The following is an 18,617-nucleotide window of genomic DNA, read 5'->3' on the forward strand; positions in this document are numbered from 1 at the left end:
TTACCTCTTTTTGCCCATCTTCGAGTTCTTGTCTGCTCGTCCATTCAGGTCCTCTTCAAGCTCCATCACAACCTGGGGAGAAACCACAGTTCATCAGCCAAATACATGCCCGCGCGGGGCCGAGAGCCTAGGCTGACCTCACAGCCCCGTGGAGCCCAGCAGTGAGGAGGAGCCCCGCCCCGATGCTCCTGGTCTGGGTCTGGAGTAACTCAGCCCCGGATTCGGGGAACTCTGGAGTCACTCACGTGGGCCGTGTTGTGGACTCTGAATCCTGCCGCCCCTCCTGCCGGGTCCCCTCGGCCCCAGTGCGCTCCTCCACCCGCCCCACAGCTTGGAGCTGGGCAGCAGGATCCACCGCCCCGCCCAGGGCTGGCGCCAAAACACTGCCTGGGGGCTTCCGGAACGACTTGGCTATGTGGCCACTTATTCCCAACGGACTTTCGAGGTCCATGCCCCCGGGACCAGGCTCTGGCATCCAGAGCAAGGAACCGTTTCTGGTAACTGTCTCTACCTTCGCTTTCCTTCGCAAAGTTCGCCAAGTCTTGGAATTTGGAAGATGCGACCCTGAGTGTAGCGGAGCCTGGGAAGATGGGGACAGCGGCTCCTGGAAACCGCTGCTTGAGTGTGCTGGGGCTTTCTGAGGACAGGAAAGTACATTTGGTGTGCTCAAGCTACGCCCAGACACAGCCCCGCCCAGTCAGGGAGCATGACCAATGACCAGGAGGTTAACCAGCTACCGGCCCAGCTTGACTCAAGGATTATTGCAGGAGAAATTGCAAAACAGGTTGGATTTCTAGACGAAATGCACCCCCTGGGCTCCCCTCACAAAGGTCGAGTTGACAAACTCATATCCCAGGAAACATCAGAGACACATTTATAAGAGTCGCTTCACTACATGGCCACACACGCGTCCATATATGGAGTTAGTTGTGTAGAGATCTGCACTTGACTCTCTGCACGTGGAAACTTAAAGGACACATTCTATGCATAACATCCGATAGTCAATTAAACAATGCAGACCCTGCCCAGTCACTAAAATTTCCCTTCCTTGAAAAGAATCCCTGTGCGGAAGATGCTCTTTAGAATATCTCATAGTTTCTCAGGTATACCTGTTTATCTTTTATCAAAAAACAAAACTAAACCAACCAGAAACAAAGAGGAAGATTTCCAGTATAGAAACGGATCATTTCAGTGTAGCAATGGTATTTGAAATGACGTGAAATTTTGAGCTTTTAGCTATCAAATCAGTGTCCACGTTTCTCCGGGGCATTTGAAATTCTTACCGTTCAACTGGATTATTAAACATAATTTTAACACATTACTTTAGTCGCTATTTCTCTCTGTGTTCACCTTTTATATTCGTTCTGAGATTTTTTTCCCAAACTGGCCAGAAGAGCAATGTTCCTAATTCACAGAGCAGTTTTAAGTCCTCTGTCTCATTCTTTTGTAAAATAGGAGAGTGGTTGCTTTGTAAGCTCTTTCTTTATCTAACTTGGACCCTTGCCTCTGGACTTCCTGCAACTCTTGAGAAAAAGAAAACCCTGCTGTTGTTTCTGCAAAGTGTGAAAGTGTTACTTCTTCCTTTAATATATTTCAAAGCCATCTTTTTTCACTTTTTACCCCAAAATGTCCTTACTTTAACTCTTTTGGGAGGGTACATGTAACTGATTTAAACAAAAACTAATATTGTTATAGACCTTCTAATAGTTAGTTCACTAGTTGTTTTGTTCGTCTTGGTTTTGGTTTGTTTGTTTTAGGCAGGGGAGGGTTGTTTTTCTCTTTTCTAATTGGCTGTCCTCATGTACAGCACCTGTAGTCTACCTGGGGCAAACATATGTAAATCCTCACATTCATCCTAAGCCTTTCTAGTCTTGCTTGTGCTTTTGCTGTGTCTCTAGAGGCTGTATCTCTCCTATGTTTGTCCTGTGCACACCTGAAGGTACAACGATAACTAACATTTCTTTAGCACTGGTCACATATGAGAAACTGCACCAAGCACATCAACAGGATAAACTCATTTAATCCTCACACGAACTGATGGAGTTGTTAATAGTCCTGCTGTTCTCAGTTCCCGGGGGGGGGGGGGGGGGAGCAGGTCTACAGAAGTATCAGACCCAGGGCTTGAAGGTGCTATAACAACTATCTTCTTTTCCTCTTTCCCTCCTTATTTTTTTCTTGTCTCAATATATATTTCCACATTGGCTTTGAACTTTCAATATCCCAGTTGGAGTCGCTGGAATGCTTGGCGTACAGGCACGTACCACCCCACACCTTCACCCTTAGCCACCCTACACTCTAGAACATGACTGTAGTACATTTTTGCCCTACCAGTTTGAACCTCATGAAACTTTTCACCTTATGACTCGGCTTTGGAAATGCTATAACGGCCTCTTACATCCCATCTAAGAATTTATTAGGTTTTAAGGATGGTAGCACAGTTGTCTCTCTACTCTTCTACCTCACCACCTTAGATCATCTCCCCTAACACATTCACGCTCATTCCGTTTCAGCCAGTGCACTGTACCTCTCAGGGGACTCGCAATTGCTTTTTTCCACTCTGTGTTTTTCCTACATGTGAATCTCTCTGTGTTGAAGACTTGGACCCAATACAGTAGGATTTAGAGGCTGGGTTTGGGGGAGTGGTTGGGCCATGAAGCTCTGACCTAATGAGTGGATTGATCCAGTGGTGGATTACCACTCTGCTGGGCTATTGGGGTTTCACTGAAATTTAGAAGGTGGAACTTCATTCCAGGAAGGTGGTCTATCCTCATAGGTATGTTTTTCTTAGTCTCCCTTCATTGCCTCCCTTTGTTTCCTAAGGGCCATGATGTGAACAGCTGGGTTGTACCACATAATCCCAGCCATGATGCTCCTCAGCCTGGCCTGTGGACCAACATCTTGAAAATCATGAATCAAAATAAACCCTTTCTGCTTTGAATGTTTCTCTGAGATATTTCATCACAGCGATGTAAAACTAACATGTGTTCTCCTAAGATTTCTAATTATTCAAGTTCTTCTCATGACCCTCTTGAAAATTGTGTTTCTTTCCTTGTTTTCTATAAGAATTAATTTCCTCTTCTCTTCGCTCTTCTATTTCTACTTTGAGTTCAAATTTAATATATCCTCAAAGAGGAGCAAAGTTCACCTTGATGAACTTACTTGACTTGATACTAAAAGACTATCATAGGATCCCAGTGCAAACCAGATGATTCACTTGTGCTAACAATAAAGGATCCACAATATTACAGTGTCCACCCATTTATGTGTAACTGACTTTTATGTGTGAAAGACATTCAACTATCTAAGTGACAAGGACATTGAATGACTGTACCCTAACTCACATTACCACCGGATTGCTTTTTAAAATCCTGCATTAGAAAAATCCAAACTCTTTTTTTCAATTGATATTTATTGAGCTCTACATTTTTTCTCCGCTCCCTTCCCTGCTTCTCCACTTCCCCTTTCAATCCTCTCCCAAGGTCTCCATGCTCCCAGTTTACTCATGAGATCTTGTCTTTTTCTACTTTCTACTTCTCATGGAGATTAGATCTATGTAAGTCTCTCTTAGTCTGCGTTGTTGTCTAAATTCTCTGGGATTGTGGTTTGTAGGTTGGTTTTCTTTGCTTTATATTTAAAAAACACCTATGAGTGAGTACATGTGATAATTGTCTTTCTGGGTCTGGGTTACCTCACTCAAAATAATGTTTTCTAGCTCTATCCATTTTCCTGCAAAATTCAAGCTATTGTTATTTTTTCCTGCTGTGTAGTACTCCATTGTGTAAATGTACCACATTTTTCTTATCCATTCTTCAATCAAGGGGCATTTAGGTTATTTCCAGGTTCTGGCTATGACAAACAAAGCTGCTATGAACATAGTTGAGCACATGTCCTTGTGGCACGATTGAGTATCCATTGAATATATACGCAAAAGTGATATTACTGGGTCTTGAAGAAAGATGTTTCCTAATTTTCTGAGAAATTGCCACACTGACATCCAATGGGGCTGAACTAGTTTGCACTCCCACCAGCAATGCAGGAGTGTTCCCTTTACCCCACAACCTCTCCAGCATAAGTTGTCATCAGTGTTTTTGATCGTGGCCATTCTTTCAGGCGTAGGATGAAATCTCAGAGTTGTTTTGATTTGTATTTCTCTGATGACTAAGAATGTTGAACATTTCCTTAAGTGTCTTTCAGCCATTTTAGATTCATCTGTTGAGAGTTTTTGGTTAGGTCTATACTCCATTTTTTTTTTTATTGGATTCTGTGATCTTTTGGTGTCCAATTTCTTGAGTTCTTTGTATATTTTGGAGATCAGGCCTCTGTCTGATGTGGGGTTAGTGAAGATCTTTTCCCACTCTGCAGGCTGTCGTTTTGTCTTGTTAACCATGTCCTTTGCTTTACAGAAAAATCCAAACTCTTGGCTGGGCAAGATTTCTCTTTTGGGCAAAGGCACTTCCCACCCTGCTGACAACGTGAGTGGAATTCTCAGAACACACAGGGTAGAAGAGGACAGCTCCCGCAGGCTGCTCTCTGACCTCTGCGTGCACGCTCACAGACAAACAAATAAATTTCTATTTTTTAGTTAAAAAAAAATCTAAACTTTTAAATTTGGTAATTTCCAAAAAGGTTGTCTTGTTCTCATTGGGCCTATAAAGCAGCAGTCAGAACTCAAGTAAGATGGTGATGACTGATAACTGTAAAGTAACTTAATTTAAAGTTGAGAGATTTATAGAATATTCTAGGCAGAGATAACTTCCACCCTTCACCCACTCCTAATTAGCTTTGTTTTTAATTTGGTAAATACCAGAATTTTATTCGAGGATTTTTTTTTGTTATTTGTGGCTCACATAAAGATTACATATCTTATTAAAAATACCAGGTGCTGAGGGAACAGCATTAGCAACCGCTTACTGAAGTTGGTCCAGTAGGTTAGCTGCCTGCAATTAGCTTTAGCTTTATGAAGTTTCTGTCAACAAACATCTCCTCAAAGATCCTCTAGTATTATCCTTCAAACTCCACTAGGAAATCATCCCCCTGAGGAAGGCACTGTCCTCTGTACCTACTATAAGACTTTTAAGAGACTGGTAGAACAAAAGAGTAAGTTTGGATGGGGCTGGGAATGAAGTGGGCTAAAGAAGGTCTAATTCTCGTTTCATCGCTTGTTGCTGGATAGCTCTAGACAAGTTACCCAGCCTCTCAGTGTGTGGATTTCAACGTTGTTAAACCAGAGACAATATAAGGATCTATGGCTTGAAGAAGCGAATAGGGCACGTTTTAGAAAATGTTCAGTATACAGCATGTTATTAGCTGCACTTCCTGACGATGATGGCCAATGGCCAGACACCAAGATGAAAGGGAAATTTAAAAACTCAGGCGTAAAGTTGTAATGACTGAAAGGAGTAGTGAAGGATCCAGAAAGTAAATATGATGTAGAAATAATTATAAATAATTGTTTTATATACAGAAACACAGAAGTTTTTTAATTTTAAATGCAACAATAAGCTGAAGACATATTCATTTGAAACAGTACAGAAGACCTATATTTTAATATGTAAAGAAACTCATATAAATGGATAAGAATAATACAAAGACTCAAGTATAACTGGGAAAAAATAAAAATAGGCAATGCATATATAAGAGGAAATAATACACTAGAAATTAAGAAGTTGAATATTGAAATATTCATGATAGCTACAAAGAAGCACAAATTAAAGCACAAATGTATTTTGAAAAAGTGTGGCTAAAGAATGTTCATAAAAGTAAAATAAGATGGCATTAAGATGAATAGAGAAACAATGTAGCCATATATATATGTATATATATATATATATATCTTAAATATATTTGATCCATTAATTCAATTTGGGGAAATTTATCTTAAGTGATTAGAAGTAAAAGATTAAGGATAAAGCACAGATATCTCTATTTCTGCCTTATTTTCTTCTGTTAAAAAAACAAGAAATGGCATAAATATTTATCCACATGTGCAAGGCTGAGAAAATAACAGCCTCTCTTTTAAACTTCATTCTTTTATTCCGTATGTGCATTAGTATATGGTGTCTGTGGAAGAGAGCGTGCATGCACGAAAGCCAGCGGGCACTTATATTGGTGGGGTTCTCTTTCAAACTCCAGAGGCTCCGGGGATTGACCTTGTGTTGCCCGACTGGCATGAGAAGTGCCCCATGTGTTGAACTACCTTGCCTTCGTGTGGTACAGTCTCTTAAAGAGAGGAGGAATATGGACATCACTTACAGCGTTTGTAATAACACTGGACAGTACCCATGCTAATGCTGCCAGGAAGAGGGCAAGGAGAAACTGTGGCAGCGCAATCATCTGAACTATGTGAAGGGAGCCAGTCACTGCGAAACTAGAAATAAATACGCGAAAGCAACCAAGGCTCTTCCTTCCTAGTGGAGGAAATTAGATGAAGCTTTTAAAATCTAAACTTCTTGTATTTTGGAATTTTCCTGCACTAAAAGTGTATTTTTTTCCATAGTGGAAATGGTAAAGATGTTTTTTTTATAAAGCACACGGAGAAGGCAGGGGACAAAATCCTACCCGTTGTTTTTCAATGCAGTTTGCTTCTTATGAAGAACCAGTCATATCTGGGGAAGGCCAAAATGAACAGGACTAAACTAAAACAAGTGACACAGAATTCCCAGGATTCTTTTTCCTAAAAATTTCCATGCACATTTTCCTCGTATTTCTAATAAAAGGAAGGGAGAGGGAGAGAGACAAGGAGAACTGTATGGCAGGTGAAGCAGGATGACCGAGGCGACCAGATGCCCACTGTTTTTGCCCATCAACTGCTTATAGAACTTGGATGCCTTTTTTCCCTAACTGATGATTTCCTCAGAGATTTAAGAAGACCAAAGACCTGATTGTAACTTCCCAGAGTAAACACTGGATACGTCTACTTGACGAAGATTAAAGCAGGGAAGCGACTTAAGGAATTAATTCCATACCTTGGAGTTTAAGTTCCTAGAAGTTGGCATTGTACCCCTTTTATGCTGGCTGAAAGCCCAGCACGAGCAGCTAAGTGAACGTGGAGACTGAACGCCACTAATGGCATTACTTTACATTTTAAAATATGTCCAAGCCAACAGAAGAACTTTAGCGGGGAGCCGTTTCCTTATTGATCCTTCACTTAAATCCATTGATTACTGTGTAGTGAGGACTTTGTTAGGTGCTGAAGACACAGCCAAATGCCCTTCGGCTCTGGTGAGGTGAGGAACTTAAGAATTGAAAATCATTAGGATAATGTTAGCACATGGGCCAAGAGTTTGGTTTTTGCTTTTGCAAACCAAACTGAACTTACTCATTTAAGGGACTACTATCCATTTCAGAGTAAATATTCATGGGAACCCTGCCTGTTGATGCTAGTGATGTCTGTCAAGGAATAAGACAGTGTGTGTGTGTGTGTGTGTGTGTGTGTGTGTGTGTGTGTGTGTGTGTTCAGAGTCTACAAAGTTGAGTGATGCCAATAGTAAAACTTGACTTTTAGTAAAACTTTCTAAAAGGTTGCAAGCAAAAGACATTCTAACATGCTAGTAGGCAATACGGATGTTAGCATCAAACCGGATTCAAGAGTGTAGGGTCTTCAGATGGCTCAAACTCGTTGGCTCCATTGACCCTTATCCTTTAGTTTTTAAAGTAGTTGAAGCAACTGGCAACAAAGTAGCTAAGTTATGGCTTTCAAACACTGGAAAACTTACTTTTCCCGAGGTTCAGGTTTCTCATTTGTAAACTAATGTACTGAATTAAAGGCAGTTCTTTAGTATTTGAAGAATTAAATTTTCATATGGTTGTGCTGTTACCATTGTCAATGTACTAGTGAATACTTTAATAAGAGTTTCAGTTCACAAGGAGATGTGAGTTGGACATGGCTGTGAATATTTATAACACTTAGGAAGTAAACTCAAGATCAAGAGTTCAAATCCAGCTGGGCATGGTGTTGGCATACAACTTTAATCCCAGCACTTTGGAGGCAGAGGCAGGTGGATCTCTGTGAGTTCGAGGCCAGCCTGGTCTACAAGAGCTAGTTCCAGGGCAGCCAAGGCTTCATAGTGAAACCCTGTCTCGAAAATAAAAAAAAAAAATTCTCAAAGCCAGCCTGGGATACATAGCAGGATCATGTTTCAAAAATCATGACTAATAAAATAATATACAGAGTTTTCTTACCCCTTACCAAATTTGTTAAAGGAACTTTTTAAAAATTTCAATTATCCTAGTGAATAGCCATTTCATTCTTATCTCAGTTTATAGTCAAACCTTTTACCCTTAGACATCATCACTAAGAAATCCCTGATGTAAATATAACCTTATCTTTAAAAGTTATATTTTTACTCCTGGCAGCCATCATAAAAGCATCATTTCCTGTTTAGCTTTTCAATTGCTTTATGATTCATAGACTTTGAACCTGCCTCTTCTCAAATGAACTTTCTCTTGAGAGTAAGGTCAGATCAGCTCAATGAGCCAGTGTTTGTTCATTTATATTTTCCCAGGTTTTTATTATTAAAGATAATATATTTATTTAAAATATACTTCCACAAGTTACAAAGCGTTGTTCTAGGATATAGATTCCTTATTGGTTACATCTCATTTTATGATTGAAATGTGTTAGTAAGCACTGTTCTGAAAAGGTTTATGTGAGGTGCTCAGTCATTCACTCCACAGCGCTAACCGCTGAGTAAGCACCTGCTAGGTTTTCTGTGCTATCCTCGACTGCACGGCAGAGAATGACAGCAAACGCAAACCTCGGCTCGGCCGTGAGACTGAAGCTTAATCAGTGATCAGTGTGTTCAAAGGTGGAAAGTGCTCTGGGGACAAAGGGAAGGGGAAGGAGACTGGCGGCAGTAGGGAGGTAAGATGTCAAAGGTGAATAGTAAGGACAGGGAAGACCTCGCTGAAGCAGTGACATTTTACCCAACGAGGAAAGGGCGGCGGACAGTAAACATCTCAGGAATCTTCAAAGGTGAAGACTTTTAACCTTGTTTAGTGTGGTTTCTATGATAGGGAGTTTCTCACAAACCAGTGCTTGTAGATGCCTGGGCTTGGGAAGAGCATAGAGGCCATCACATGCAGTCCTACATCCACTGAGTCCCTGAAATGCTAAAGAACCAGGGTCACACAGTCAGGTTCGGGAAGGTGGTCGTGTTAGCAACATGGGTTCTCTGACGTGGAGCTTGGAGGTCTAGTGGTCAGCTTTCAATCAGGCAAGCGTGGGGTGCATGCTGTGGGGACAGGGTTCTGCTCCCCACTTCCTCTTCACGTCAAGTTTCTCTCTTGATTTTATTTTTGCCATTGACCAGCTAAGCCAGCCCATTTTCCTTGTCATTCCCCAGGATCCACCAGAGAGGCAGTCAGTAGGAGACTAGAAGTAGTCAGTAGGCAGACTATACGGCAGACAGTGTATTCACCTTTCTAGTGTCTCCCTCCATGTAACCTAGGATTCCAAATCTGGACAATCACGGTAAGAGCTTATTATAATGCACAATACTTGAAAAAGAGTGAAAAAAAGAAATCTTGCTCGTTACAAGTTGCGTTTTTAGTCTGATGATAAATTATCTCCAAAATACACAAAATAATATTAACATAGAAAATGAATGATGGTACTAACAGTAGTACTCTAAAATAAATTTTAAAACTGGGGTCCTGGATAAATTCTGATTGTTCTCTTTCCAAGAGGAGGGTTCTGTAATGTTGCCAAATATTTGGGCGTGAAGCCTTTACTGTCTGACATAGTGTTGCTATGATTTTGTTGCTCTTGCAGTCACACTTACCGTATATCAAACTGCGGTGTATTTACGTAGGAAGAAGCTTTAATATACAATTAATATTCTGTCATGTTAAGTTTGTTCCTTTTATTTTCCTTGACCATTGCATATTACAATCAGATAGTTGTCACCAAACCTGGCATGTTGTCCTTCAAGTCAACTTTTCCTTATTCTCCATCAACCTTGCTGTTGTTTCAAACAATACAAAGTACAAGTTCTGATGTGTGGGGCTGGAGAGGTACCTTAGTCAGGTACCGCTGTGTAAGAATGAGGACGTGAGCTTGGTCCCCATACTCATGTAAGAAAGGTAAGTGCAGAGCAGGCACCTAATGCCTGACCTGGGGAGTGGAAAACAAGAGGGCCTCTCGGGGCTGGTGGCCAGCTAGTCCAACTGAACCAGCGAGCCTCAGGGGCTGTGACTCAGTCTCGGGAAATACGGTGGAGAGCAATTTAGCAAAACACCCAACATTGACCTCTGGATTCTACATGCATACACATACATGTACCCTGACTTCTGAATTCCACATGTGCACACACACTGCCACTTGGACACTTGCCCGCATGTACGGATATGCACACCTCTCCCACACAAAGTTATATAGTGGAAATTGCTCCTTGGGTGGTATAATGGCACTCAGATGGAACCTATCCAAAGAGAACTCTTGATTCTGTCCCCAACTTGCTTCTCTTTTAGGATGCACCTATAAGCACATGACCCCATCCTCTAGCTGGTGTCAGGATCCTTGGCTCCTCTTTCTTCCTTACGCTGTACATTCAATTAGAATTCATTACCTTTTTAAATACTGGCACATAATCTTGTCCTAACCATTAAAACCACCTTGTTCTTTGGGGCTACTCTAAGAGTATCCTAGCCAGAAATGGTGACATATGCCTATAATTCCAGCACGTAGGAGGTAGAGGCAGGAGGATCTAGATTTTCCAGTCCAGCCTGAGCTACACAGTGAAATTCAGTCCTAAAACAGAAACACCACAATACTACTTTCTCTATATCCTCTTTAGTTTTCTAATTCTTTCTCTACACAATAGTAGAAGTTATTTGTAATGTACACACAATACTGTATCATGCTCCTTGAGCAAGGACTCAGGTTACTTTCCAAAGCCCTATATGGTCCGCCTCCTCCTTGGCTCTCCAACCTCCGTCCAATTCTTGCCATCTACCTATCTTTAGCCAAATCACTGGAGTTTTGCTGTGTATTCTGTTATTTTCTCTCTTCTCTCCTGATCCCAACTTTCCCTTATTTCCTGTTACTCAGCACATTTACTCTGTACACACACACACACACACACACACACACTTGGTGGGGGGGGGAGTTGCACCCCTGACCTTATCAACTGGCTAATAGAGATTCTTTAGGCTTTATTTAAAACTCTCTTCTCTAAGGGAAAGTTCCCTGTACTTGATTAGGTTTGGTCTGACTGATATCAATTCTCAAAGTATCTTGTACTTCTCTCTTCTATTATGTTTATCATAAATTGCACTTCTGTCATTACAAAATGCATCTTTCCTATTGAATTACGAGTTTTATAAAGGCAGACCATCTCTGTTTTATTAATTCCTGTTTTTCAGCACCTGAATCTTATAGTAGGAACGCAGTAAGTATTTACCGTATTAAGGAGTAACTAACTGGTCAGGCAGTGGTGGCGCACGCCTTTAATCCCAACGCTCAGGAGGCAGAGGCAGGTGGATCTCTTTGAGTTTGAGAACAGCCTGGTCTACAGAGGGAGCTCCAGGACACGCTCCAAAGCTGCACAGAGAAACCCTGACTCAAATAAAAATTAAAAAAAATAAAGAAAAGGAATGTCTGACCTGTTGTGATTCATCTCCTCTTTGTTTCCTTCCACTGTGTCCTGTTTTTTCAGTCATCATTCTACATTTTAGAGTAATATTTCAGAGACTTAGTAGGAGAATATGGTCACTATCATTTGACATGCCCAGAAAGATTACTCTTTGAGAATGAGAGTAAAATAATATATCATAGCTTTTATTTTTTAATGTTTAAGGCACATTTGTATTCTTTGGATTACATTTTTTTGTATATGTTGTAAAGTAAGAAATTATGCCTAATAAAGTAATTGCTTTCAATTTATAACCTTATAAAACATTTTAACTTTTTATAGCATGCTACAGGTGATTCCCTCATCACAGATGTAAGAACTTCATGACTACAAAAATTTAACACATGTTCATTGGTTAATTGTAGTGAACATTCTAACTATGAGGAAAAATTAACCTTTGGGGTTTTTTGTTGCTGTTTTCTGGAGACAGGGTTTCTCTGTGTAGCCTTATTGGCCTGAAAATCTTTCTGTAGACCATGCTAGCATTGAATTCAGAGACCCTCCTCCCTCTGCTTCCTAAGTTCTGGGACTAAAGGTGTGTGCAACCAAATCAGACTGTAAGTCCTTTTCCTCAGGGCAGTGTCTCCTGAACTAGAGAAAAGAGGTAAAAATGTTAATAATATTGACCATATAATAATTTGAGTATTTTCTTAATTTAATCCTGACACTAATTATGATTTTTTTTTCATTTTAAAGAAGGAATTAAGATCCTGAAATGATTGAAATTTGAGGCAAGTATCACACAAAAATTGTAAACTCTGCAGCCCATAGCTTTAGTTACTTCTTAATGTTTCTTCAGGCTCCTAATCAGAGTTGAGATTTTTTATTTGTAACATAGTACTTAAGGCAGAACCATCTGGACTCTGAATTTCTCCTTTTGACATTTCCCTCAGATCATTAAAGATTAATTTAAATGCTTCTATGTTTGTGGTGGTTTGAATGACAATAGCCCCCCACAAACTCATAGGAAGTGGCATTATTGGAGGTGTGGTCTTGTTGGAGTAGGTGTGGCCTTGCTGAAGGAAGTGTGTTACTGTGGGGTGGGCTTTGAGGTTTCAGAAACTCAAGTCAGGCATAGTAGTTCACTGTCTCTTCCTGCTGCCTGTGGATCCAGATGTAGAACTCTCAGCTCGTTTTCCAGTACCACATCTGCCTCTGTGTCACCATATTTCCTGTCATGATGATAAAGGACTAAACCTCTGAACTGTAGCCAGCTCCAATCAAATGTTTTCCTTTATAAGAGTTGCCATGGTCATGGTATATTTACATAGCAAGAAAACCCTAACTCAGATAACATTGAAGTTTGATATTGTAGTGTATTGCTTTGTTGTTGTTGGGCCAAAATTATCTCAGGGTCTGTACCTCAAGGCCTGTAGGTCAGAGAAAAGCCTGTCTGGAGTTTGAGGGAACTGAATGAGGAGAAGACAACAAAATCTAGGCAGATGCCCCTCCAGCCTGAGGGAGGGCTTGGCTGTCTCTCATTGGCTGGAGGTAACCCCACATCACATGATGTCACTTAACATATGTAAGCTGCCGCCACTCACAGTAATAAACTGAGTTCTTTCTTTAACTTGACTCCTTATTGCGTCTGATTGTCTTGCTTTGTGGGGCTGAGGAACAGGCAGATAGCGCACTCACCTTTCCCTGGGGAATACAGAGGCTAAGGAAGCCTAGCAGTTGTAGAAAAAAAAAAAACACTTCAGTTTTTCTTCATCAACACGTCAAGGAAAGCTACTCCATATCATGAGGACTTCATCCTGAAAAGTAGTTGTTATCCTCCAAAGTAAACTTTGACCTGTCACAATTAACAAACTATATTAAAATAGTTTGATGAGCAGATTTCTGAGTTAGTTACTGAATGACACATACTCCAGGTGGCCTTGGGACCTGGTAAGATGAGCCAGTAAATTCAGAAAGGTGTTGTTCTAGTTTCTTCAGGTAATGTGTATTTAGTAGCAGTCTGGACTGAGGTCATGGACCTTAGCTTAGGTGTCAGACTTACGCAGTCTCATAAAGTCAATGATGTTCTGTGGAACAAAAACCAAGATAATGCCTTATGTTGCTGATTCATGATCCAAAGTATTCTAGTACAGTAGAACGCCGATCTAAATACACACCAAGACTTACAGAGCCAGTGGAAATATACGTATATATCACATTTACATTTGGTGGACAATCGCATGTCCTATCTCGTTGCATAGTGGGCAGTCACTTGCTGCTGTGGGGATAAAGGTACTGTGGTTAAGGGCATATCTCACATGGATGAGTCTCCAGGACATACTAAAAACACAGAAAAACAACCAAGCTTAGAGGCTGATCAGTCCAAAATCTGTTTGACTTACACCTTAGGTATTTTGTTGTTTTAACATATACCGATCCCATATGTTTACTTCTGGCAATTCTATGTCATAAAATGTTCTAGAGTATTTGCATTCTGATCCATTATCTGTAGGTTTAAAAATAAACTGTCTGAGGACAGTCTAATTACTGGTTCACTAGGCAAACTTTACCTTAGCTCTTTGGAACAGAGAACAGCTTCTTTCAATGGAAACAATGCCCAGAAAATGTCAATATTTATGCTTTCTGTTTTATTTTGACCCTTTTGCGGTTTATTCTTTAGAAATGACTAGATTGGGTTAAAGAAACCTTATTACTTTAAAATTTTTAAATTTTTTTTTACCAGCTGCGTGGTAGTGGCACACGCCTCTAATTCCAGCACTTGGGAGGCAAAGGCAGGCAGCTCTGTGAGTTCAAGGCCACTGATCTACAAGAACTAGTTTACAGGACAGGCTCCAAAGCGACAAAGAAATCCTGTCTCGAAAAGCCATCAAAAAAAAAAATTGCCTCAGATATAAAAAATGTTTTCTTGGTAAAACCAGCATCTCCAAAAAGGAAATTACCAATGTAGAAAGGTTCCTACTTTTCTATGATCTGTGAAAATTTTATTTCTATAAGCTTATTACTGAGATCATGACAAAATTTAATATCTTTTTTCCTTGCTCTTTGTTTTGATCAAACAATTCTAAATAATTTTACTTTAGGAAGTTAGACATCTGCCCCAAACCAAAACATTAATAAATGAAAACTAAAGTGATATTTACAGCTCAGAGATTGCAACATTTCTTAGTTTATGGCATTTCAAAATTCATGAGTGACAAGATATCACAAAATTTCACACCAAAGATATGCAAGGTATTTGCTAAGTAAGCAGAGTGTTGCAATCTAACACAAAATGTGTTAGGCCTCTTTTGTCTTTTTAGTTTTGTTTCTTATCTGTCACACTGTAACTCTAACACTGTAGCTCAATAAGGAAAGAAGCGTAGTACCCGTCCAGTTTTATAATCCTCAAAAGTCTATGCACATAGTATAGGCTCTCATAAACACTGTCTGAATTAAGTTCTTTCGTATGTCTAGTTGACAGGAAGTTAACAAAGGCCTAGGAATTAAGTAGGTAAATACAAAGTTTTTCTAGAACAATCTACCTTATTAGACTCCTTGCCTGTTACCTCAGTTCCTTTTCGTTCAAAACCAAGCCTTACTTAATACTAGAAGGACAATTCTGACCATGGACTATTTCAGTGATGCCAGGGGACAAAAAACCAAACCAAACCAAATCAAACCAAAACAAAACAAAACAAAAAACAGAAAACAACATGTGGATCAATCTACACATAAACTTCATCTCATCTCTTTTGCAAACCCTTCTTTGTTTAGTATGCCATTCCAGAGACCTTAAAGGAAGGACAGAGAGGCCACCATGTGGTTGAGCATTTCGCTATATGCCTCAAACAGTCCTCTTTTACTTAAAATCTTAAGGTTTTAAAAATAACCAATAAGATTGTAATTTACCATATATAGAAGACAAAGAAGCCAGTGCCCCGGTGTTATCTGCCCAACTGCAGCTCCAATATCCCCTGTGCGTCTTTGCTAGTGTTGAGTGTACTCTTTGCTTGAAGTGGTGTTTTTCTTATGTCCACAGGTGACCATTGTACTCAAGGAGTCCTTGTTTTTTTAAACCTCCTATGGTACCCATCTAAAGCCAATAGTGCCCTCTTTCCCACTTAAACATATCATGTATGTGAAGAAATGACGCATGTACTTGTCTTTTTTCTTTTTTAAACTGGGATTTCTACCTTCTGAGTCAGTGCTGGGAGCACATTCCTATGCTACCACACCTGGTTTATGAATACTGAACCCATAGCCTTGTGCATGCTAGGCAGGAGTGAACTCCACCAACCTGGCCACACCTCTGCCCTGTCAATTGTTATTCTTTTGTTCTGGTCCCTTTAAGGGCAAGTCACGCCCACTCCCAGCCACTTCTGACTTCCTGGTCGCCATCTTAACTCTTTTTCTTCTGTCCCCGTCTGTTGGCGTGTACACACGTGTTTTTCCTCTCCCTGTCCTCTTTTCTATTTCTGTCTTTCTTTCTTTCCTTCTTCTTTAAGTAATAAATGTTTACCCTTATGTTTATTTACTATGTCCTGTGAGCCTTTTATACGCCGCACCCGCCCGCCTGACCAGCCTGCCACCCTGGAGATCTTGCAGGGACCCACAGCTGTCCTTGTCGGACTAGCGGCTGCTCTGCCAGCCTGCCAGGGAACATGCCAGCATTTAAGAACAACATCAATGTTTTAAAATTATTATATCAGTGCTTGTGCTTCTCACTTGGCTTCCAAAACTTCAATGGATGAAAGTGTTTTACTCAATTTTTTTTCAACCACAGTATAATATGTGCACAGTAATTGTTGAGCACATGAAATAAAAGAGGTAAAACAGGGAAAGAAAATCAAGGTCCATTTCACTGATTTAGGAATAATCATCAACCACCTTTCATGTGTCAAGTATATTTAGTACATTCATGACCAAGACATGAATTACCCTCTGCAGGAGTCTAAATATCAGTGAATAAAAAGTGAATAAATACATGTGTGAAAACCATATTGAGATGGAGATAAGTGTTATGGGGATAAAACAATAAGAGAAAATAAGGACAGCCTTACTGTTGTTTATCTCCCCTCCCCTGATTAAAGCTTCCTCTTTTCATATCCTCATTTGAAGCACTTGTACCTAAAAAAGCCCAGGAATAAGAAAAATTGTATGCCTATAGCCTGACAATGGCCTTAAAACAGCTACCTGAACCTTTGCCCTCCATTCTCCCTGATGTGGGAAAGCAGTTAGACCAACCCCCGGCTATGTAAACATCTTGAACTAACACCCTGTAATCGGAGTTTGTAAATCATGACACCAAAGAGCACTTCATAAGAGTTGTAGATCCCAAGCCTTAGAAGGCCCTAAATCACGATATGTACTCTTTCCCCTGTGTATAACCTTGGACCATGAAAAGACGCTTCATCCCCTCATCAGGGTCACAGAGCCAAATAAGTATTCCATCTGTACTGCCCCCTGCCATGGTCTCCTGTTACTTTCCTAATTTCTGCACTTTATGTAGTTACTTTAGAAGATATGTAGTCACTTTAGAAGATTTGGATGTAGGAACTGCAGTTAAAAGAGACCACGCAATGATCTTTCAGGATTTGGGTTACCTCCCTCAATATAATCATTCCTAGCTCTATCCACTTACAGTAGAGTGTCTTTTCCTCTACCTCTGTCCTGTAGGATAATGCTTGTATTTTCTTCTGGTGGTTTCATTTTTCACACTTAGGTTTTGGAGTCATTTGGGGTTACTTTTTGTGCAAGGTGAGAGATATCTGGGGTGGCAATGGTTCCCTCAAGAGCCATAGATGATCTTAAAAAAAACAAAACAAAACATTAAAACCAGGCAGGAGAAGCCTCTTTTTGTGATGTTGTTCAGGATTGTCCAAGAGATTTCCAAAACATCGTAGACTATTGCTGCGGCTTTGGTTGCCTCTCAAGATTGAAAGTAAGTCTCTGTTGCAGGAGACATCATGTTCTTTGGACATAGGACCTTGCGGACCGGAGCTGGATCGGACCTGAGAACTAGCTTTCGTGATGCCAGCAGTACCATGCAAGTTTCCAAGAGAGGGCAGCAATCAATTTTGTTCTTTAAAAGGCGGGCGTGCTCCCTGGCAGGCTCGCAGAGCAGCCGCTAGTCCGACAAGGACAACTGTGGGGTCCCTGCAAGATCTCCAGGGTGGCAGGCTGGTCCCGCCATGCGGCCGGAGAGCAGGCGGGTGGGTGCGATGGATGGCGGAGTAAATGGACATAAGGCTATACATAAAGCTAAACATTTATTACTTAAAGAAGAGACAGAGAGACAGAGAGGCAGAGATAGAGGAACATAAAGACATAAAAACATAGAGACAAAGGAGACACATGTGCACACGCCAAGAGGCGGGGACAGAAGAGAGAGAGTTAAGATGGCGAGGAGGGAGGTCAGAAGTGGCTGGGAGTGGGTGTGGTTTGCCCTTAAAGGGACCAGACCCAAAGGAATAACACCAATAGTCTACTCAGCTATGATGCTCATGAACTACAACACTGACCAACGCAGTATAATAATCCGAAGGGTGCAAAACTGGCTCACATACCTTGGCAGTAACTAGCAGCTTTCTAATTAGACTTGAGGCCCGTTCAACAGGGAAGAGCACTGTGCCTAATATTAGAAACCTATCCAAGGCTACTGCAGCCAAGGATCCTGGAGAAGAATCTAGAACTACCACTTGACTAAACCAGTATAATTCCTAACTGCATTCTAAATATTTACCCTCATACCCAGAGATAGTATAAGTCTCACCCTTTATAAAAAAAAAAAAAACCCATCTTTTTGCAACTGATTTAGACCATTACAGAAAATCACAGCTGATTAAATGCCAAGAACAAGTAACTGCGTAATGCCCAGCCCCAACTGATACATCTACAACCTAACTCAGGCTTAGGGATCACAGCTGAAGACGTGTGGGAAAACTGCATGAGTCAGAGAGCAGGAAGGTAGCTGTGAGGCTGCTTCTCCTAGAAATGGGAGAGACTCTACATCCATGCCATACCATCAACATGGCTGCCTAGACA

The 18,617-nt window shown here is 40.7% G+C and overlaps 1 protein-coding gene across 2 annotated transcripts in view; it reads right to left on the bottom strand.

The window, feature by feature from the left end:
* Nucleotides 1-18,617, bottom strand: part of LOC125399935 (ATP-dependent translocase ABCB1) — a 155,337-nt gene that overhangs the window by 73,655 nt on the left and 63,065 nt on the right. The window contains exons 1-2 of one of the 2 annotated variants that reach the window (XM_087902426.1): nucleotides 512-667; nucleotides 5-72 (exon numbers count right to left, since the gene is read on the bottom strand). In XM_087902426.1, the coding sequence (XP_087758552.1) occupies nucleotides 5-66 (62 nt within the window). In that variant the 5' untranslated portion in view covers nucleotides 67-72; nucleotides 512-667. Of the gene's footprint in view, nucleotides 1-4; nucleotides 73-511; nucleotides 668-18,617 lie in introns of those variants that run through there. The other variant, XM_087902427.1, reaches the window with a different exon arrangement.

The sequence above is a fragment of the Myodes glareolus genome, chromosome 27 (genome assembly GCF_982192425.1).
Source record: "Myodes glareolus chromosome 27, mMyoGla1.1, whole genome shotgun sequence".
Classification (NCBI taxonomy): Eukaryota; Metazoa; Chordata; class Mammalia; order Rodentia; family Cricetidae; genus Myodes; species Myodes glareolus.